The 22,607-nt window shown below is 42.4% G+C and overlaps 1 protein-coding gene across 1 annotated transcript in view; it reads left to right on the top strand.

Annotated features, from left to right (window-relative positions):
- ARMC2 (armadillo repeat containing 2) overlaps positions 1 to 22,607 on the top strand; it is a 97,894-nt gene that overhangs the window by 26,614 nt on the left and 48,673 nt on the right. The window contains exons 6-8 of the mRNA XM_026511679.4: positions 10,193 to 10,269; positions 14,646 to 14,744; positions 18,815 to 18,990. Of these exons, the coding sequence (XP_026367464.2) occupies positions 10,193 to 10,269; positions 14,646 to 14,744; positions 18,815 to 18,990 (352 nt within the window). The remainder of the gene's footprint in view (positions 1 to 10,192; positions 10,270 to 14,645; positions 14,745 to 18,814; positions 18,991 to 22,607) is intronic.

The following is a 22,607-nucleotide window of genomic DNA, read 5'->3' as shown; positions in this document are numbered from 1 at the left end:
CCGCGATCCTTGGATTTAGGTTTGGTTCTCTGTCAGCCATTTGACTTCTCTGTATGCTCTCCGACAAGTCTCTTACCCTTTCAGGGGCTCAGTTTTGTACTCTGTAAGGTGGAAATAACCATGCTCCTCCACTCCCATCTCCCCCTGGCCTTCACTGTGGGTTGTGGGATGATTTATAAGGCTCGAAAGCCTTATCTGTAAACTGTCAAGGGCCGACAGTATTTTTGGAATCAAAAAGAAGAAAAGAGGGCTTCTGGTTAAAGATGGTAACGCAGAGGCATTCTGCAGAAACTGAACTAAAGCAGCGAAGAATGAAGAACACAGAAGTAAATGCCATCAACGAAGCCGAAACCCGGTTCCAGCCCGAAACGACAAAACACAGAACAAACTTTGCACCGCAGCGTGGGCTTGATTTTTTTGTCTACCCAGCATACTTGCCTTTGGAGAGCGAGCCATCCTGCATCAGGCTCAGTCCATGTTTAGAGAAGGGCTGGCCCTGTCTTCCCTGCCCACCTTCCCAGGGGTCCAGGGCTGATTATGTGGCCCCGGACTGGCCTTCCAATTTCTCCAATCCACCAGCCCCCAGCAGTTCATTCAGAGGCGGGCACCTGATCCAAAACAGGCCCACTGATCCCTCTGGGCCTTCTGCCAAAGCCTGTGAGGAAAGTGCTCTCTCACGTTATAAGCTGCAAGGATGATGTGCTCTTAGAGCCAACAGTGGCCCTTTCATTGCCTCGTGGAGGGTGACTCTGAGGGGGGATGTGATATATAAACAGAGCTAAGGAAATGGAGATCGTGACCAAGTTTGATGATTCATATACCCCTAGATCCAGCCGTGCCTGAGGCCACCGTGTCCACATTGTAGACTGCTCTGTTTTGTGAACCAATATGTTCCTCTTTCTTTCTTTCCTTCTCTTTCTTCCTTTCCTTCTCTTTCTTCCTTTCTTTCTTTCTTTCTTTCTTTCTTTCTTTCTTTCTTTCTTTCTTTCTCTTCTTGCCTTTCATGATTTTGACAGGGACAGCTTGTAGTACTTCAAATTAGACTTTTGTCACTTGCAGTAGTGCAACCAGGAGTCTAGTTAAACTGCTGGACTCTATGAAGTATAGATAAAAGACAAGGGGTAATTCGAGAGCAGACACCGACCTCCTCAGACTTAGACCAAGAAACAGATATAACTAAGAGTAAGTCTCTTAGTTCAGAAAGGTATACATCCGATAGTCTTTAATTAAAGAAATGAGACTTAAGGGTGTGGGCCAGCCACAGAAAATGTGGAGATGTCCCTGTAAAGACCTCATTCAGGATCCAGATGGTGAAAGGACAAGGAGGATGATGCTGAGGGCGACGATCTCCTGGTTTCCTGTAGGCCAGCTGGTGCGTGCCTGTGTGCGTGCGTGTCGAGGTGGGGGGAGGGAGTTCGCTAGGGTCAAACTCCAGGAGCCTATCACGGAACAGGGCTTTTCTGTGAGTCACAGCAACTTGCCACACACAGACTAAGCTTCAGGTCAAGAAAAAGAACAGACTTAGTGAATGGATGTTGAAGAAAGCTGACTCAAGTTGAAGCTACAGAACACCCTGATTCTCCCCCTCTCTGGAGCCTCTTCATTCTCCAGCAAGTAAGCAGCTCTGTTCAAAGATAAATAAATAGGAAGACAAGAGTTAACATAGAACTCGAGCACAGATGTGTAAAAGCATAACAAAAGACAGATGAAGAAAATGGATCACAAAAGGTATTCTCCTCTAAAAACAAGAATTAAAACAATTTTCCGTAGTGTCAAAAGTTTTTTATAAAAGGGAAAAGAAGCTCTTTTTTGGGTTATAAGAATTCTAATTACAGATTCTAAGCTCCCTAAAGAGATGAAAAATATGTTTGCAGTTCTCAAGGAATAAAAGAAAAATGTATAAACACAGAGAGGAAAGTCATATTAGAAATAAAGTGAGAATAAAAACAGAAAAAATGCAATGAGACATGGTGTACAGGCTGGAAGAAATCCGACAAAAAGAAATGAATGCGAAGATATGAAAACGATTAGAGCAATTGAGGTAAGACAGGAGACATGGCACTTGCATCCCCAAGGAGAGAGTCTTCCTCCTCTCCCCCCACCCTTCCTAGTACTAGCTCACGTCCAGCAACTTAGTGCCACGTACTCTTCCAAGTGATGTACCTATGTTAGCTCATTTGATATTCACAAGAACCAACTGACAAGGGAAGAGACATCTTTCTGAAATAAAAATTTGAATCTGAATCTCAGTGGACACGTCAACAAAATTTTACATGGACTGCTTCACACTTAGGTACTTCCAACCATGTGCAGCACTAGAACACTACCCAGGACATAGTACACACTCACTTAGTGACTGTCGATTGGGTGGATAAATGGAAGAAAGTATCCTGTGGCCATCCAGGCTGAATAAGCACGTCCCATGAAAGGAGGAAAAGGCAGGCTGCCTCTGGCTTTATTAGAGCACCTCTCAGTGTCAGAAGACAGTGCAGTGATGTCTATGAAGTCCTGAGTATGAGAAGGATAGCCCAAGATTGTGTTGGTGTTCGGGAAAAAGGCAACAGATAGACATTTCCAAATGTGAATGAACTTGGGGACTGTATCACACATGCACTTTCTAGAAAACTTTTCTTTTAAAAGAATGTGTGTATGTATGTATGTATTAGAGAGAGAGAGCGAGGGCAGGGGGAGGAGCAGTGGGAAAGAGACTCTATGCTGAGTGCAGAGCCCACAAGGGGCTCATCGCATGACCCTGAGAGCATGACCTGAGCCGAAACCAAGAGTCGGATGCTTAACCGACTGAGCCACCACCCAGGTGCCCCTAGAAAACTCTTTGCCATCAAAATGATGAGTCAAAATTCAGAAATGAGGAGGCATTCATGGTGAGTATCGACTTTATTTTCATAGTGAATCAAAACTCTGAAAATGATGGTTATGGAACAGAAGCCTTAATGATGTAATAGTAATATAAATAACCCAAACCAGTACTTGGGAGGAAGTGTGAGAGCCAATTATTTCACTTGATAAGAGGGAATAGATTTGTCAGTAGCTACAGTCTGAAATTGAAATATAAATTTAAAAAAGAATATTTCAGCATTCTAATGTTTTTCATTTTTTTTTCTTAACTTCAGAGAGATCTTTTAGAAACTAATATCTCTTGGGAAGACTCATTCATCTGAAGTTCTACAATTCCTTCAGTTTCATCTCAATTTCTGTTTCTCTGTTAAATTCAATTAAAATTTATACTGAATACTTTAAAATTACAGTGACATGTATGGTATGATCCTATTTATATGTATCCTTTACCTGCCCTCCCTCCAAATCACTCTTCTGTTCTTTCTTTTCTCTTTTCATCTGAATATGTGCAAATATGTCTGGAATGATGTTTACCGTATATTAATATTTATTTCTGGGTGGTGGGATCCTGGATGATTTTTTTTTAATCTTTGTACTTTCTTATATTGCCTGGCCTTAAAAATTAATAAATATGTCATTTTTTCAAAAATAATGAAGTCATTATTATTTTAAGAAATTAAGGGTCATGTGGCTGAGAAACCGTTTCCATTCGGAAAAGAGAGGCACTGGCCAGAATGGTTTTGCAGAATCCCACCTTATTCAACCATTTCCATTTAATAAGCTTTTCTTGGTAAGCAAAGCCCCGTGCTGAGGGGTCGGGGGTGCAGGAGGGGGGATGGTGGCGATAGGAGCGGAGAAATGGACTCTGCCCATGAGGTGCTTACGTGACAGTGGGCTTACTGCTCATGCGTGGTCTCTGCAAGAGCCGCATCCACATCACCTGGGAGCTTGCTACAAATGCAGCATCTCAGGCCCCATCCCAGACCTACTGGGTCTGAATTTTCATTTTTATAAGACAGCCAGGTGATTTGAATGCACAGGAAAGTTTGGGAAGCATTGTTCAGTGATTAACTCCGGTGCTGGGGGAGTGAAAGCATGTGTCCTGGGAGTTTAGGTGTGAGAGCACCTCATTCTGACCTGATGATCAGGGGAGGTTTCCTGGGGTACGTGGGATCGGGATGCTTCTGGAGGCTGATTTTCAATAGGATGGGACGTGGTGTTCTTTGCTAAAGGAGCGGCAGAAGTGGAGGGGTGTTTGACTTGGTGGCAGCAGGTTCGAAGAAAGGCAGATGGGCTGGTGCGGGAGGACTGTAGGCTGCAGGGAGCCACTGGGAAGTTTCCAGCTGAAGACTGACTCCAGCAGCAGAGTGAAGGACCGGGAGAGGGGAGAGCCTGGGACAGAGGAGACGATGGGGAAGCAGAGGTTGTAACAGAGGTGGAAGATGGCCATGTGTCAGCAGCCCATCAGGACGGTAGAGGGGAAGAAGAGACGGGAAGCTGTGCAGGGCCAGCGTCTATAGTAACGTGTTGGGGAAGAGGGCAGGCTCAGCCCCTCTCCCCCATGAGGAAGTCCTCTTGGCTGCAGCAGTGGGAAGTTACAGGGCTTTTCACACGAAGTGCCTTAAAGCTGTGGGGCTCTGAAGGTTAAGGCAAGCATGAACTGGTGGGCTTGTACTTGAAGCCAAGGGAATTTGAGCTTAACTAAGTGAAGCTAACATGGTTAGCTACAAAGTTGTGTCTAATCAGGTTTATATATGTAGAGCTCGAATAATAACCACTTCGTGGTTACTGAAAAAGATACGAAGATTATATGTGTAATTTTAAGATATGTATTTTTAAAAATCTTGGGCCACAACCCAATGCTATAGATACCTTGGAGGACTAAAACTTTGACCTTATGAATCTTACTTTAAAATCATATTCTTCCATTTCTTTGTGCTTGTGTGTAACTGTTTAAGTAGAATTCTATTTTTAACATTAGTTATTGAGACAGAATGCTAATGTTCTTAATGCTAATACGTCTGGAAACTATGTATCTGACGCTTCAGGCCACAAAGACATGATTAAGGGACCTTCCCTCCCACCCCCCACTCCTTGGTGGTGGCCTTCTCAAATTGCAGGCAAAGAATCTAAGAGACTATGAAGCAAGGGTAAGCAAACCAAGGCCCACGGGCCAAATTGAGCCTATTACCTATTTTTGTAAATAAAGTTTTATTGGAACACAGACATGTTCATTCAGCTCTTGTCTGTGGCTGTGTGCACACTCCAGCAGCGGAGTTGAATAGCTATAGAGGCTGTATGGCTGCAAAGCCTACAATATTTACTTCCTGACTTGAATCTATACAATTTAAGTCTAATTCTAAAAATGAAGTGTCTTTTTCTTAGGGAAAGGGAAAGTTTAGCTCCAAATTTGCTAAATTTTCTTTTTATCATATGCTTATGATAATGAGCACATTTAAAATTTAAATACACTTTAAAATTTTAAACATACCTTTAAGATTTCCTTTCCCATTTTCTTACATGTAATTTTTTTCCAAATGGAAATAAATTTATTGCTTTTTTTTCACCTTAATTCCAAATCCTTCTTAATGTCTTTATAGTTACTGCTTTAAAGCAGGAGTCAACAAGCTATAGCCCAGGAGCCAAGTCCGGCCAGCCACCTGTTTTGTTTCATTTTGTTTTACAGCCCTTGCGCCAAGAACGGTTTATACGTTTTTAAGTCATTACATTTAAATGGTTACAAAAGTACTTACATGGTAGCCTCTATTTTGCCATATGGCCTGCAAAGTATAAAATATATATTGTCTGGCTTTTTAAGAAGTTTTCTTTTTAAGAAGTTTTCTGATCTCTGGCTTAATTGGAAAAGCTGTCTAAATAACAGTGCAATCTGAGTTGTCGAATATTTTTAAAGAAATATACTTTATTTCTTCAGTGTATATATGGTCCGGAAGTAGATGTTGCCAATGTGACTGAGTGGTGGATGAGCACTAGTAACACAGGCAGTCTGTGTATGGCGTTGCCTTAGCTGGAGAGCTTGGTTCTGGTTATTCAGTCAAATGTAGGACTCTTGTCGGTGATTGGGAAGAGAAGACCTTGCTTTTGCTCTGAAACATATTGGCAGTAGATCAGGGGCCTGGGAATGCCCTAGCCATCTTGCTGTCTTCTGTACTCCCACCTGATTACAGATGGAACTGAAGGAAGGGCAGAACTGAGAGAACTGCAGAAAGATAGAGCTAACGCCCTGATCACACCACACCTAAAACCCACCCTAGTGTCTGACTTTTAGGTTATGTGAGCCAACACATTCCATTTACTGGTTAAGCCTGTTAGAATTAGTTTTTTTGTTATTTGTAGATGAAGATACCCTAACTAATTAAATGGTGTTATTCTGCCTCTAAGAAGAAGTTCACAAAAGAGCTTTAAAGAATAATTTCTGGGATTGTTTTATTGTTGGACATCAAATATCATTGCACAAAAATTAATTATGGTCTTTGACAACTTGGAAGAGGAAGCTTGGAAGAAGAATTATATTGGATGACTGAATCAAGATCTAGACACATCTGATAGATGGGAACCTTTTGCCAAATATAACACTGTGAAATTTAATGAGTCCACCCTGGATGGGGGAGATCTGCCTTAGCTGCATATGTGAGAAAATACAAGAATTGACTAACACTGTGATGTGACCACTAAAACCACTAATGTAGTCTTCGGCTGTATTATTTAGAATCTCTCTTCATTGTTCCTCAGGCCATACTTTTCGCTCAGTGCTGGGTTCCAGACTTTAAAAGGGATCCAGACAAAATGACACTCTCTTGGAGTAACTGAATAGGCTGACAAAGAGATGTGAAACCACGTCCTACAAGGAGGAGTTGAAGGGACTGGAGAAGTTTGTCAATGACATCAGTGATGACAGCTGCAATGATAGCCCACACTGACTGAGGACTTACTAGACACCTGGAGTTCTGCTAGTGATTCCACATTTTATCATCTGATCCTCACAACAACCTTATATAGAGGGTTACTAGTGTTTACCTCCCCTCAGCTATAGATGAGGAAACCCAAGCTTAGGTGGAAAACGCACCTGACGTCACACAGCTAATAAATGTGATAATATTTAGCTGATAATGTAGCTAATAAAACCATGGGATTGAAACCCTAGGAGAGGACATTAAGTGGTAAACACATTTTTAAGTATGTGAAGAATTATTAAGAAGAAGAAGGATAAAGCTTTGTTTCATGTGGCTTCGATTAGTACATAGAACTAAGGTTTTGGGGGTAGAAGTTACAGGAGAACGATTTCCATTAACTATAAGTGCATCTGTTCTCTTCTTTGGCGGAGAAGGGATTTTCTTTTCTTGATGCCTCTCTCCCCACCTCACTCTGGTTGTGGGACTTCAGCTGTCCTGCTCCCCAGAAACCTGGTTAGGCTTACCCTGGTCAGATGGGACGTTCTTCCTCAGTGTTCACCTCTGACCTGTTAATCATGCTTGGGCTGCATGACAACATATTTAATTTCTTCTCTTCTTTGGGTTTCTTTTCCCCTTTCTGTTCTTTACACGAGTGTCTGACAAGGCTTGGTCCTGAGATTCTGGTCTTTGAGTCACACACCTGATGATTCTAGTCCCTGTGTACCACTTTTATCTATTACAGTGCTCCTTCCCTGGTTTCCACATCTCCTTTGCTGAGCCTCCATTTTTCCTCTAAAACTCCATATGGCAAACCTCACGTGTGCTTTACTCCTCAAACTATTCTACACCCTAACCTTCCCGTTTCTGTTGATGGCAACCCTGCTATCCTGTTCCTCCAGGCCTACCTTCTGCTCTTTCTTCTGCCTGAAATCATCCTGTCAACTTTTCATTTGCAGGCTCTCTTCAATTTGTTCCTTTTTCTCCGGTCCTACTGGCACCCCCAAAGAATTAGTTCTTGTTACTTGTCTCCAAGTCTCCTGAATACTCTTGCCACAACTCCAAGAGCCCATTACTTCCTCATGTTAGAACCTATGACAGCTCCTCAGTGCCGATCAGCCTGGGCCATCGCCTCTCCCCAGAGATGCAGACAGCTGTTCCTAGTGTGTCTCAGCAGAAACCTCCTATTCCTACCTTGCTGGCCCTGTGCAATTATCCCCTGCCCTGACTCCCGGGCTGCTCTTGTTCCTCTTTATCTTCACTCACGCTCCTCCCCTCCTGAGAGTGGTGCTATCACTTGCTGGTCCCACTTTTATTCTTTTAAGACCCACTTTGTGGCCCCCTTCTCCCTCTCACCACTCATCACTTCCTTCTCCGCATCCGTCTAGTTCTCATAACCTGCTGGCTTTCACAATCTAGCACTTGATTAGAGACTCCCTTGGAATTTTCCATTTAAAAAAAGTTGCTTAGTTCCTCAAAGTAGATTTTAGACTTCTTCAGGGCAATGCTTTATCTGTTGTTTATCACAATAACATCCAGTACTGGACTATTCAGACAGATGCTTGGTGATTCAGAACAAAAGAGAAAACTAATATGGACTATGGAGTTCTTGAATGTACCAGTCACTGTTACTAAGGAGAGGCATTGCCCTCATGTTAAGATAAGAAAACCAAGGCCAAAAGCTTAAGTAAGTTGCCCAAATCTGCAAAACTGATAAATGTTGGACCCAGGACCCAGGAGTTTGGGTTCAGAGCCTGCAAGCTCAACCACGGTACACTGATGATCATAGGAAGTGTTAGTAAATCCCAATCCTGTGCTCTTCTTGAGAACCAGTAGGACCCAGCACTGTTGAGTTTTGGTATATCCTAAGAAGAAGGACCCTTCTTTCCACCCTCCTCCCCCAACCCAGGGAGGTGACCTCATCAGTGGCCATGACTCAAAGAGAATGGACCAGTGACTTTGGAAAGCCATTAGTTGAAAACTATCTTGCTCGGTTTCAATAATTGTTTAGGACAATAATGAAAAGAAGGCCTTGCCTCTATCGTTCTCAGACTTTCTCGTGATTTTTAGGAGTGATAAGTATTAAGAATTTCCTTGGCTTCACACCCTGTCAAACTTCTGGTATTTTACCTTCTCATAGGGTAGATTAGATCTGTTCCATTTGAATCTCAGCTCTGAGAGGTTGACACAGAAGATCCCATCCCCATACTCTTCCTTTGATTGGCCAGAGACCTCTTGCTACCAGATCTATGTTTTTACACTGCGTGGGAATAAAGCAATTGTTTCAGGGTATGAAATAATTAGACATTTTGGGAAAGATTAGCTTGATCTTTTCTCTACTAAATGATAAAAAGAAGTGTTAAATCAAGTGTTTAGAAAAGGGACATGTTTATGGGGAAAATGGTATTTGGAGAAGCTAATCCTTGGGCAGCAATAAAGGCCAAGGGCCAAGAACAGCACTGAACATTTACCGGGTATCTTACTGCACAAGCACATGTCTGGGTGTTTGTGAGTGACCCTGGCCACACGTGTATGCATTCTTTGTGATTTTTTGGGGCAAATCTTTTATTTGATGACCAAAAAAAAATATTGTTGTAAAACTTGCACTCAGTGTTTTTTACCTTGGAATTGTGTACAGATATTTTTAAGTAATTTTAAGTGTCAGCTGTAGCTAAAGAAAAGTTGTATCCTTCCTGGATGGTCTCTACATGAAATATAACCTAAACAACAAAACAAAACCCTGGCAATATAATCCTACTATTGGCCAACTGCTACTCTTTATTTAGAACACAAAATATTTGTCATCTGGGGGCTGCTTGAATTTACCTTCAGTTTTTTTCACATTTAAATTATTTCGGAAAATAAAGCATTTTTCAAAGAATCTTAATTTAATGAATTTTTTAAAGTAGAAACAGGACACTCTGTGATGAAATAGAGCTGTGAATCGGAAATTATGAGAGCGGGGCTCTAAAGCCGACCCTGCTTTGTGCCCTGGGGCACATCTGACCAATTTGGGAACAATTTCCTTGTGCGCAGAGAGAAAGGGTCATTTCCAGCTGCTCAGCGCTTGTCCTCCGTGATTCCCACAGACCCAAGTTCTTTCTCATTGTAACAGTGACCTCTTGTGGTATATATCCTTCATCAGTTTTTTCGATTTGCAAAGTAAACTTGGGATTTTTGTTGCTGTTGTTGTTGTTGTTTCTAGTAACTGTATTTAATACTATGAAACAGCTCTGACTTGTTTTTTGATAGATAAATCTTGGTTGGAAATCAGATGTTGATTGGAGGATTATAGCTCACCAAACCCCGTCTTATAAGCAATCCTCTGTGCTTTCTTCACAACCTGCATTTAGCCGACTCCACACTTACAGAAAGAGAAATGCTTTGGTTTTTGTGCTGAGTGTTGTGTGTATTCCTCTCCCTCCTAGGGACCACGGGAAGAGGCGTTCGAGAGCCTCGTTGTGTTCCCACGGCTCAGACCTGAGCGGACCGCACACCAGAGCAGGTGAGGTGCTTGTTGCTGAGAGGTCCCTGGGGCTTTTTCATCTTCAGCGTCTCCACTTGTAGGAAAAACATTTGCACCGAAGATGTCTCATGTTGGCTCACTGTTTGCAAACTCCAGTCACTGCCTCCAACTTGGCCACACGTCAACATTTATTTTTAGAAATTTTTATTATTTTCACAACAGTCTTAAAATTCTAACCATTACCCAGCTCTAGTGCCTCAAACTCTATAGATGACGGTCGTAATGAGTGTGCAAGAAATTATTTTGTAGAAGCATCTGGAAAATTGCAAAACTTGACATCAACATAATTCTTGAGTTCAAAACTGGAGTTCAAAATCATCGCTCGCTTAAGTGAAACTACATTAACTGCATGAAGGCAGCCTTTGGGGGTTTAAGCTGTTTGGGAAAAAAATGTATAACAATATAAATCACAGGCTAGAAATGATGCAAAACGTATTCATGCAATGAAATAGAGCAGTCACACTTATAATATTGACTGAAGTGAGTACAAACATATTACATGAAAATGTTAAGTTGCAAAAACAATGACATATGTTGTTTATGGATACGGATCTATGTGGTGACAGGTAAAGTCATAAAAATAACCCCCGATTTAGAATGGTGGTGACCCTTGGAGGGAGAGGGAGGAGGGGAGATGGATAGGGGGAGGCAACTATAGCTGTAATGTTTATTTCTTTGAAATAAAGGGGAAGATAAAAATACCGTTAATATTTGACCAAACTATTTGTGGGTACACAGGTGTTAGCTATATTTTCCACACTTTTTTTTTTGCACACATGAAATTTCATAAAACCAAATTAATATCAGTTTCAAAAAATATTTTATCACTTTCAAAACTAATTTCTTATCAATAAAATGACTTTTGTGGCCAATAGGAATTTCTGTAACACTCAGGAAAATCTTAGACTGATTTCCGCATCAGCATTGTTGCTAAGGATTTTACATTTACTTGCTAAAAACATCAGCCAATAAACATTGTGTCAAGTTTTTGTGTCCAGAACTCAAAGCTGTGGTTAAAAACTATAACCACTGAGACAGCAAAATCGTCAAAAACATGCTGAAATTTCTGCTTGACTTACCCAATTTCCTGTTGAATCATAATTTTTATATTTAGCAAGCTGTGAACCTAGATGAAAGTGCTTTCTACAATATTAGGTTGTTGCCCAAGACTGAGGCAAACTTTATTTAGTTTTTGTAGATCTTAAAGAGTAATCACAGGATTCCACGCTTCAGTTGCTAGAGTGGAGAGTGGCTTAGTTATATAAAATGGGATTTTTGCAGAAAGAGTTGGGGGAGGTGCATGAGTGGGTGGAGACCTGGAAAGGTCATGGCCGAACACAACTGCTCGCCCTGCAATTCTTGGGACAGGGTTGAAAGGGAACCCTTACACCACAGTGTCTGGCTGACTTCTGCTCTGAGAAGGAACAAGTCTTAGAAACATTCAGAAGGGCCTGCAAGGGCCTTTCCTTTCCCAAGGTTAAATAAACCGCTCTGTGATTTCTGCCTCACCCCTGTAATTCCACTCTTCCCGGGGTGAATGTGTTACTGATTTTGTTTGTCTTAAGAAACAGATTAATAATCATCGTTCCTCATAGAGCTATTCTATTAAAGAGCATATTGCATAGGAGGTAAAAATGCTGATTTGAACTTATTGGACTTGGAGTCTGTATTTCTAGTAAATTTTAAGCGTGCCATAAATATTTGGTGATTAAGTCATTTGTCTGACTTATTATCTCCTGGCTTTTCGCTTGCCTTGATATATATTGACTGTATTCACATGCTTTGGACTTGGTCTGATACCTGGGAATATGAACAACCACGGGTTTTATACTGCTTGAATATTCAGGTTTACTTTTCGAGTCCATACCTGTAATTTATAGACGTTAGGGTAGACTCATAAAAGCAATGACCCAAACGATTGAGATGGTGGTCTACCGTCCATTATCTGCAGTTCTGAAATCCCCAGACTGAAGCTTGGGAAGGCTGTGAAAGCCGAAGTATTTTTCAAACTCATTTGGTGGCAATGCCTGACCCGAACCGATGGGAAGCCAAGAATTGTCTTTGCTTTGTTCGTGCAAATATGCACATACCCCGCCCCAGAAGACCCTGCCGGGGCTGGTGTGTAATGTGCAGTGTGCGCACCCTTTGCCTTATTAAAATGCAAAATTTTTGGATTCCCAAACCACATCTGGTCCAAAGGCTTCAGATAAGGGGTGATTTTTCCTTATGGGTTAGACAAGTGATGGGAAACTTTGCTATTTAAACTATAGACAGCACACCTATACTATTGCATTACAGCTTTATTGACAACCCCTTTCTATCTACTTTTTCTGCTCAAGGGCTCCTCATGCCTGGTGTGCACGGTCCCCTTTTGGTGTCAGGGAGGTTTGATAAAAGGCAAGCCTGGACTCACTGCACCTGGGGTGGCTGTTCCAGTGTGCAGTGTTAGAGGAAGGCCTAGGCCCTGGAGGGATGGGTGAATTGCATAGCTTTCCTGCTTCTCCTGGGTGACATCATCACCATGTGCTTGGGAAGTTTAATACGTATAGTATTTTTTTCTTCTTCTCAGGAGTAACACGAATGCATGAGAGATTTTGGAAAATGCAGGAGCATATAAAAGGAATTAATAACCCATAATCCCAATACGTGGAGATGACTATCGTTACCCCATTCTATAGAAGGAAAGTGATGGAACTTGCCCACAGTCAACCAGCAGAGCTAGGATTCAAACCCAGACTGTGATTCTAGAACCTATGCTCTTAACAGGCGTCCCTGGTCAGCTGGTCTTTTTATTTTTCCCCAGTTAAAATAGCCTAGAAATATATAGGCCATATGCCTTTTCACTGCTCTCGCTCTCTTCCTCCCTTTCTACGAAACCCTGATTGTCCCTATCATATCTAACTCTTCGTGTGACATTTTTGGGAGCTAGGCACCCACTGTGGGCATTTGAGTGTTGGCACTGGGTCCACTCTGAACCAATATAGACTGGGTGCCACGAGAGGGCCTTATGAGGAGGGAGGGAGAGGAAAGAAGAAGGGAAGCTAAGGACTATGTCTTTGGCATTGTTCCTAAGAGTCCGTACCGCGGTGCCCCCTCCAGCTACACTGTCTGTGCTTTAGATAGTGGGGTACATTTCCTGTGTGAAATGTAATCATGGTTTGCAGTTTCTAATATGTTTCACATTTCCCTCCAAAGTCACCTTTCAGTTTACTGTTTTTGCTGTGGGTGGAATGGCATAGAGGTCAGGAGCAAGGGCTGTGGAGCTGTATGACCTTGGGCAGGTAGCTTAATGCCTCTGAGCCCCACTTTGTTCATCTGGAAAAAGGAGACAATTTGGGGACCTCCCCATTGTGTTATAAAAATTCCGTAGAGGCACGCTGCCTCTTCAAGGCCCCAGCCAATGGTAGCTATTCCTCTTCTGGAGCCTACGTTCCCAGGCAGCATCTAATCTTGAGTCAGTGGTAACATGCAGCCGGATAAACCTCAGACAGCGGTGGCCTGTTGTTCTTTAATCAGGAAATTGAAATTCGCATTTATTGAGTGATCCTAAATGCTAGGCACCGGGCTCTGAGCTTTACCTGTGTCATGTCTTTTAATTCTCATAGCCCCGAAGGCAAAGATTTTCATCTCTGTTTCACTGATGAGGCTCAGAAAGGATAAGGAACCAGACCCCAGCCACCCAGTGCATCCATAATGAAGCTGGGATTTCAACCGAGATCTGTCAGTGCCCACAGCACGGGCCTTTCCCACCACCCTGCACAAAGTCACTTGGCATTAAAATGATGTGGCCATTTCATTTTCTATAGGAAAGAAAGCCTCTCTGCAGGCCTTCCTTTTAGAAAAGTTTTCATTAAACATTTTCAAAATCCTCATTCTTTACATATCTATAGTTTTCTGTTTGTCCCGCATTACAGAGTGGTTAAGTTTAAATAAAAAATAACTCAAACTATTTGCCTTATAGGGCGCCCGGCTGGCTCAGTCGGTGGAGCGTGAGACCCTTGATCTCGGGGTCGTGGGTTCATGCCCCACGTTGGGTGCAGAGCTGACTTAAAAAAAAAACAAAAAAACAAAAACGACCATTTGCCTTACAATAATTCCAACACTTCAAAGCTTAAGACATCATGCAGTGTCCTCACCAGAGTTTAAAGTTCTGATTTCTTTACATGATCTTATCTGAGTTTGATGTGGGGTGATTTGATGGAAAGACACGTAGTTCTAATTAGAATTAGTTGGGCTTAGGGGGCAAGGTGTCCTTTAATTCCAGAGCTGATTGATTTTAGTGATGAACAGCGACTTGTGATGGTGCTCCGGATACACCCCCGTGTTCACGGCTTTCTCCTGGATTTCTTTCACAGTCTCAAAAGCCGACGTGCAAGAAAAGGAGACAGAAATAGAAGTAGACGAAGTCTTTTGGAATACAAGGATCGCACCGATTTTGCACCAATTAGAAAAGGGTAACAGAAAAAGTTTTTGTTTTAAATTGAGAACACCTGTAGTTATTTCTGTGTTCCCCATTGCCCTGATATTTTTAGTATGCTTTGACTACCATTTCTGCGAACATGTTCAGAAACAAATGAAGTTACCTCTTTATTCACCCAGTAGTGTACGTACGAAATACATGTAAACCTAACTTTTAGTGAGTAAAAATGATACTTTAAATTCGGGAAGAGAGCCTACTTCTAAAACTCCCCATGGAATACGTGTTAATTATCACCTTCTGTCTGCTGAAGAAAATGCTGGTTTGAACTCTCTGGGGTGGCAGTTAATACACGAAAGTGAAAGATTAAAACAGATTTCAAGCCCCTGAAACTTTGACTAAGTCTCATAACTGGGAGGCGTGCCCATGGTTTTCTAGATCCAAAAGTGTATGTCCTACTCTCCTAAGGTTACCACACCTGTTGGGAGTGCCGCTCAGAGCTGGAAGTGGCCTGGGATGTGCCCAGCTCTTGCACTGTGAAGTTCCCCAACAGGGAAGGCCCATGATGAATGGGTCTCTTGACATGGAAAGCCTGTCAAGAGAATGGGCCCTGGGGGCGCCTGGGTGGCTCAGCCATTAAGCATCTGCCTTCTGCTCCGGTCATGATCCTAGGGTCCTGGGATCGAGCCCTGCATTGAGCTCCCTGCTCAGCAGGAAGCCTGCTTCTCCCTCTCACACTCCCCTTGCTTGTGTTCCCTCTCTCGCTGTCTCTCTCTGTCAAATAAATAAATAAAATCTTTAAAAAAAAAAAAAAAGCGAGAGAGAGAGAGAAAGAGAGAATGGCGCCTGCTTTCTCTCCTTTGCCACTCCCTGGGGATTCCATTTCTGAGGTTGAAATGGGCCCCTCTGTAGTCACCGTCACGGCCCCGCTAAGCTCAGCGCCTGGCACACAGTACACAGGAGCCCTCAGTAGACACTGTGGAACGAGTACCCCATGGGTGAGCAAACCAGCATGATAGGCTCAGGAAGAGGCCCTTGGAGAAGCAGGGTGTGTAAGTCCTCCCCAGCAAGCAAGCAAGTCAGGCAGAAGACCTACTTCCTAAAAGGTTCAAAGAACCTCACTGCTCCTCGGCTCCCTTTTAGTACTTGGCCGTGTTCATGGCTTCAATGGGAGCCCCAGGCAGGGGTTCTGGTCCTGATAAGCATGTGGCTGTGGGGAGCCACCTAACCTCTGTGCGTGGCAGTGTTCACATGCCAGGTGGGGGTGGCTTAGACTGGACCATCATCACTGTCCACGGCAGCTCAAAACCCCGAGGGATGACTTCTCCTTCTGGAGTTCCTAATTTTCACCTCAGATTAGCAAGCCAGCTTACCTTTGGGCCCTTTATTTTAGGAGACGTGTGCAAGAACTAGTGAGGAGAGCAGTCGGTCTGAGCAAGGGTTCAAAAGGAGAACATGCTAGGAAGAGCACAGTGGGGAGGATGGCCTGCAGCACGATGGCCTGTCTCGAAGGAAGTCTTCAGCCTGAAGGATTTAAGAGAGCTCTGGGGACACCAGCAGAGAAAAGTGAACTGGAGTTTGGGATTTGAAATGTGGATGAATCTCTCTTCGCAGAGCATTGTTGGCTCTCAAGTATGGCATCTCTCCCCTCAACTTTAAGAATAGCGAATGGTGGCAGGACTGGATTACTTGAGCTTTTGAGGGCCTTTCTTTCTTATTTTCCCTTTTATTTTGACATAATTTCGGACTTACAGAAAAGTGTCAAGGATAATACAAAGGAATCCTGTATTCCCTTCCCTCGATTCCCCAAATATTAATATTTTACCACATTGGCTTCGTTATTCCTTCTCTCGCTTCCTCCCTCTTGCTCTTGTTTTCTCTGTAACCCCCCAGCATACACACACACACACACACACACACACACACACTTTTTTCCTTTTTTGAACCATTTAAGAACAAGTTGCCAACATGATGTCCCATATCCCTAGTACTCTAACATATATTTTAAGACACAAGGACATTCTGTTACATATCTGGAAACAACCATACCATACTATACAAACATTATTCAAATTTTGCCAGTTATCCTAATAATTTCCTTTATAGAAAAAGAAAATCATGGATCATAAGTTCAAGTTATTTGTCATGTCTCTTTTCGTGCTCTTGACGTATTTGAGGAGTACAGGCCAATTATTTGGTAGACAGATGAGTTTGGTCTGGTATTTTCCCACACTTAGCCCCAGATGAGGCATCTGGGGCGGGCATATGGCCTGAGTGGTGCGGTGCCCTCCTCAGTGCATCAGAGCGGCAGGCACGTGATGCTGATCTGGTCTCCTACGGGGGACGGGAATTCTGATCACTTGGGGAAGGCGGTGTCCAGGTTTTTCTACTCTCAAGTTACTATTTTCCCCTTTGTAGTTAATAAGTATCTTATGGGGAGAAGTTACTTTGAGGCTACATTGCTTTCTATTACTTATCAAACTTTTACCCACTAGCTTTAGTCCCTTGAGAATCTTGAAAGCTCTTAAGTTCAAGTTGTCTTCGAGGCTCTGCAGCATTTATAACAAACCAACTGGTATAAAGAGTTAATTTGATCGACAGTTTATACTTTGACCCATGAAACTTCCTTTTTTTAGTTTCTTTTAAGCTAAGACAGCTACTCCTCATGGAACCCACGGGGCTGAAGAGTTTGCAGAGGGAAGTGTTAGAAAAATGCCTTGAGGTCTCCCCACTGCCAGAGGGTGGCCCACGGCCTGGACTTGGGGTTTGTGAAGAAACTGCCAGGAACAGAAGAATAAAACAACAAAACAAAAGTGTTCTTACAATAGAGCTCAGGTTTTTCCTTTTATTTAAAGTTAGTCTAAGTCATTTCCCAAAAATTCATTTATTTAAGTGCATAACCGAAAGGCATTGAAGGTTACCGAGCTATTGAGGTTTAACATTTTTTCTTAGATGTTATTGTTGAAAAGAGCTAAAAATGGCCTGAGTCATTTCCTTCTTCAGGCGCACGCTTCCTCTATGTGGGCTTTTAAGAGCACATTATGGTATTTATTTAAGATTGGTTTCCTAATTTTAAATTTTGTGATGGAATCTATCAGATAATATTTTTCAACTGAATATCTCAGACTTGGATTCTTAGATTTCCCCTCACGCTCCATTTTGTGTGCTAGTTTTCTCCCTTATATGCCTATTGGTATGGACACTACTTTCAAAGATTGCTGTCCTCAGAATTCTCACTATAAAATAAAATGTTCTAGGGTTCTCCTGTTTCCCAACTAAAGTCTTTTTATTCTCCTCTCTTGTAGTAACCACCCGTAAGTAATAGTGGATGAGGTGGCAGTTTTGAGCGATTTTTGCTTCCTCTGAGCCCTCTTTTCTCAGATGATGAGCATTGTTCTCACAGAAAAATATCGATTATTATTTTCATCAGCAGATATATTAGAAAACGAGTATCTACTGAACTATGTGACAGGTTGCAAGCCCAGTATTCTCATTGTAGCATGCTCTGTTGATACAAAGATACAAAGACAGGATTCCTCCTCACTTAATGTGACATCTGTTTGAGGGCCCTGGATATGGAACACGACATACATAGGTATGTGAAAAATAACAAAGTACAAAGTAGTATTTGTTGAATGTGGAATGCTACATCTTTTCTGGAGGAGCCACAATGTAAACAGAGCCTTGATGGACCCAAATCAGTAGGAATGAAGGTGAGGAGAACATTCGAGGCCAGTGGAACTAGGTGGAGACACAGTGGTGTGATTTCCCTGAGACTGAAGCGAGCACTGTGAGGTGCAGGGCATTTGGAATAAAGCGGACCACCTGGAATTGGTGCAATTGCATTCGTTAATACACTCTTTGAAAGACTGTGTGTTCTAGATAAACTGACTGATTAGTAAATAAGGCAACATGGTAGGAGGTGGATCAACGAGGTCAAAAAAAAATTCAGATAGATGGAAATTGCAAGAGAAGGGAAAAAACATAGTTCAGGAATTTGAAGATGTTCGGGGAAATAATTATGGGGTTTTACTTACACTGTGTTTGACACACTTGAAAACTTGACCTTAATTAGTAAGTGCTGCTTTACTCTCTTTGCTCTGACAGAAGAAAACATTGAAACGATTTGTGCTGCTTGCACACAACTTCATCACGCTTTAGAGGAAGGAAACATGCTTGGAAATAAATTTAAGAGAAGAAGTGTTCTCCTGAAGACCCTATATAAACTAGTTGATATTGGTTCAGACTTGCTCAGCCTTAAACTTGCAAAAATTATTCTAGCAGTAAGTTTTTCTTTCCTCTGGTCTAGTAGACTGTAGCACATAACAGTTTTATTTAATGCTTTATTTGTAAATATTACAAAGAAGATTAGAAATGCAGTGTGTTCGTTTAGACTCCTGAAGAAAAATCAAGGTAATAAATTGACATCTCCGAATTGGACTAGGAACCCTATCTAAGGAACTAAGGCTGAGTACGTGGAAAATGTTCAAATAAACTCTTAACATTTGGACTGTGGCTAGGTTTTTAAAAAAGGTGACAACAGGCAAATACATTCAGAACAGTTTCTCAAGTAACTCGACTGGAGATCAGTATCAGAGAATCCAAGCTGTGGTTTCTGCGGGGCGCTTGATTCTGCGGCATGATTTAATAAATAACTGAGGGTAACCTGGGCGGGGGACCCACTGGCCAGGTGCTTTAGGAACCTCTGTGAAACAGAGAAACAGCTGCGTGTGGTCATGGGAAGGTGGGAACAGAAGGCTCCCGGGAGGTGTTAGAAGAAAGGGCCAGACACCAAATAAAAGTCTGTATAAACTCTGTCTCGAACAAAATGATATCATTGTTTGAGGGGAACACTTTGTTTCACAGTCATAAGCAGTTGGAAACAAAAGATAAGACCGAGTTATTAGAGAACCTTCTAAAAGAGCCGCTAAAACAAATGAATGAAGCTTTGTTTACCTGGTTTCATGAAAGTAAAAGCTATTATGTTAACACCCATAATTCATATAATTTAACGTCTGAACGTACGCAGGGAAGGTGACGCTGGCGCACTGACCGAGAGTTCAGTCAGAGTGCCCGCTGTTCCTTATTTTAATGTCTTTCATGAAGCAGAATATCCTGACTCCGTACTCTGTAAATTTCTTGGAGAAGCTACAGTCTTACTTAGCTGTCATTACCAACTATTCACCCTCTTTTAAAAAACTGTGATATGATAGGTGACTCAAAGTAATATTTCTTTGAAATAGTGATTTGGGTTGTATTTTAATCCCCTCTTTGAGGGTAAATGATCCGTCAGCTTTAATGAAACGAAAAAGAGCGTGAACCACAGAGATCATTGAAGTTAAAAGTTGTCGGTAGACTTATGTTAACTAACTGGAATTTAAATAAAAACTTGAAAAAGAAAAAAAGAGGTGGTACTTAAAGGGGGAAAGATATCTGCATGCTTGCCCCATTTCCTTTCTGGCCCTGGATTTGGGGTGCCCCCTTGGCCCAGGAGAGCCCCTGTGTGAGGCCGGGACCAGTGTAGCTGCCCTGGGGAGACCCAGGCTGCCAGCTGCTGAGGGGTCCATGCCTTTGATTTCTCATCTGGATCCCAGGCATTTTGCTCCATACCAAGCCAAAAAAATAGATAACTGAGAGAGAGAAAGAGAGAGAGAGAGAGGAGGAAAATGCCATGAATTCATCAATGTTTTGCCGAGAAAATATTATCTTGGTTATTAAAGGTGCCATTCAAATTAATTAGATACGTGACACAATTCGACTATTTTAGGGTAAAAGGTTAGGTGATCTGCCAGGCACTGATCGCGTTCTTAACTAAACTCGATTAGATTAAGCTCTCGGGGTGACATTGACGGCCTTGCTGCATCAGGGGCCATTCTGGCTGGACTACACTCCAGGCTGCAGACATGGGCAGGCTGTTCCTTCTGATTCACTACAGAACCAGGTCAGGAGGGACCTTCAAAGCCATCAAGCCCGACTTCCCGTCTGCTACCTGAATCTCCCCTAACGTTCCAAGCAAGACATTGTTTTGCATAAGCCTTGGTGATGGAATTCTATGTAAGTTTTCAAAAGACCACATCATAAAAAAATATTTTTAGAAAATCAGAAAAAAAAGATATATGGCACTAAGATGTTTTTAATATCTTCTCTAGTTTCTGCCAATATTTTACCTACCAGTTCAGTATTAAGATTCAGACACTTAAACTTATTTATAGTTAGAGGCACCTGGGTGGCTCAGTCATTTGAGCATCTGCCTTCGGCTCAGGTCATGATCCCAGGGTCCCCACATCGGGCTCCCTGCTCAGTGGGGAGCCTGCTTCTCCTCTGTAGCTTTCCCTGCTTGTGCTCTCTCTCTCTCTCTCTCTCTCTGTGTCTCTGTCAAATAAATAAAATCTTTAAAAAAATTATTTATAGTTAAAACCATTAAGTGAGCACAATGTCAGTTCTGATTTCTTGCATTTTTTTGGTTTAGTAAGTTGGGAGTCTTGCCAGACAGCCATTTAATTTTAACCTTTCTGTCAAAGGATCTTACAAAAATGTATCAGTCTATATTAAGAACTTTTTGAGTGTACACATATATGCAATGAATGCAGCTATATTCAGGAGGGGGGAAAACTCTTGTAGCCTATACAGGGGGTAAAAAAAACAACAGAAAAAGAAACCCTACCAGTGTGTCAACAGTGATTATATATAGTCGTAATAGTAGTAGTGTAAGTGTTTTTAAACTTCTCTTTAATTTTCCAAATTTGCTTTAAATAGAGAAGATTGCTATTTTTAATGTAAGAAGTAAACTTCCTCTGTGCCAGGGACTCGACACTGGGAATACAAGTGAAAAAACTCGCCCCTGCCTTTCCAGCTGTAGCTGTAGCAGGAGAGGCTGGGAAGACGGAGAGAATGGGGTGGGGGCGAGCGGAATGTGGAGCCCGGTGCAGGGGACGGTCAGGGTGGGGGGAAGAGCTGTTCTGTGTAAGGCTGTTTATGTTCCTTGCATATGATTTAATATTATATTTTCATGTCTCAAAGTCATAATCTTACAGTTACCCAAAGAGAAGGTATAGGAATGTGCTTTGAATGTGAACTGACCTTATAACAGGCTTGGAAATTGTTGGGTTTTTGTTTGATCTTTAATGAAAACCCTGACACCTGACACGAATTGTCATTTTCCTTTTGTCACTTTTCACTAAAAATAGAAGACTTGGGTGGGGGCGAGGTTAGTTGTAGTCATTCATTCATTCAACATGGTTTATTAAGTACGTAGCCCATGCTACATCTCTCTCTCTCTCTCTCTCTCTCTCTCTCTCTCTCTCACACACACACACACACACACACACACACACACACACACACACGCTCACAGTGCAGCAGAAGATAATTCACTGACTAAAATATATTCCCAAGTATTAAGGACAGCATAGATTGCCATTAGATTTTATTTCTATTTTCTTTAGTCGACTTTCTTCTGGGTTTTTGAAAAAAAATTTTAAGCACCTAAGCATTCCATTTTTTTCTTCTAATTTCCATTTCCTTTTTTCCTTCTGAGAACAGGAGGAATCACCATCCTGCTACATGTCCCAGTTTCCGATGCTTCCACAACAGAGCCTCTCCGACTTGCAGGAGCACCGGGTCTCTAGGGAGTTTGTTAAAAATGCAGATTCTCATTCGGCAGAGCTGGTTGGGGCCTGAGAGTCTGCATTTCTAATACTCACCGAGACTCCCCAGGTGCTAAATGGAAATAACGCCTTATTTGCAAGGTTGCCCTGAGATAACCTGTGGAGGGCCCCGCGCAGGGAGGCGGATGGAAACCGCTCTGTCTGTGGATAATACGCCCCTCCCTCTGCCCCCCCCCGCCCCCCCCCCCCCGGGGGGCCGGGGCTGACCGTGTGCCTCCTCACGTCTTCTACAG

Source organism: Ursus arctos, unplaced genomic scaffold (genome assembly GCF_023065955.2).
Source record: "Ursus arctos isolate Adak ecotype North America unplaced genomic scaffold, UrsArc2.0 scaffold_13, whole genome shotgun sequence".
Lineage (NCBI taxonomy): Eukaryota > Metazoa > Chordata > Mammalia > Carnivora > Ursidae > Ursus > Ursus arctos.
Note: the sequence above shows the minus strand (reverse complement) of the source record. Positions and strands in the feature narration are given on the sequence as shown.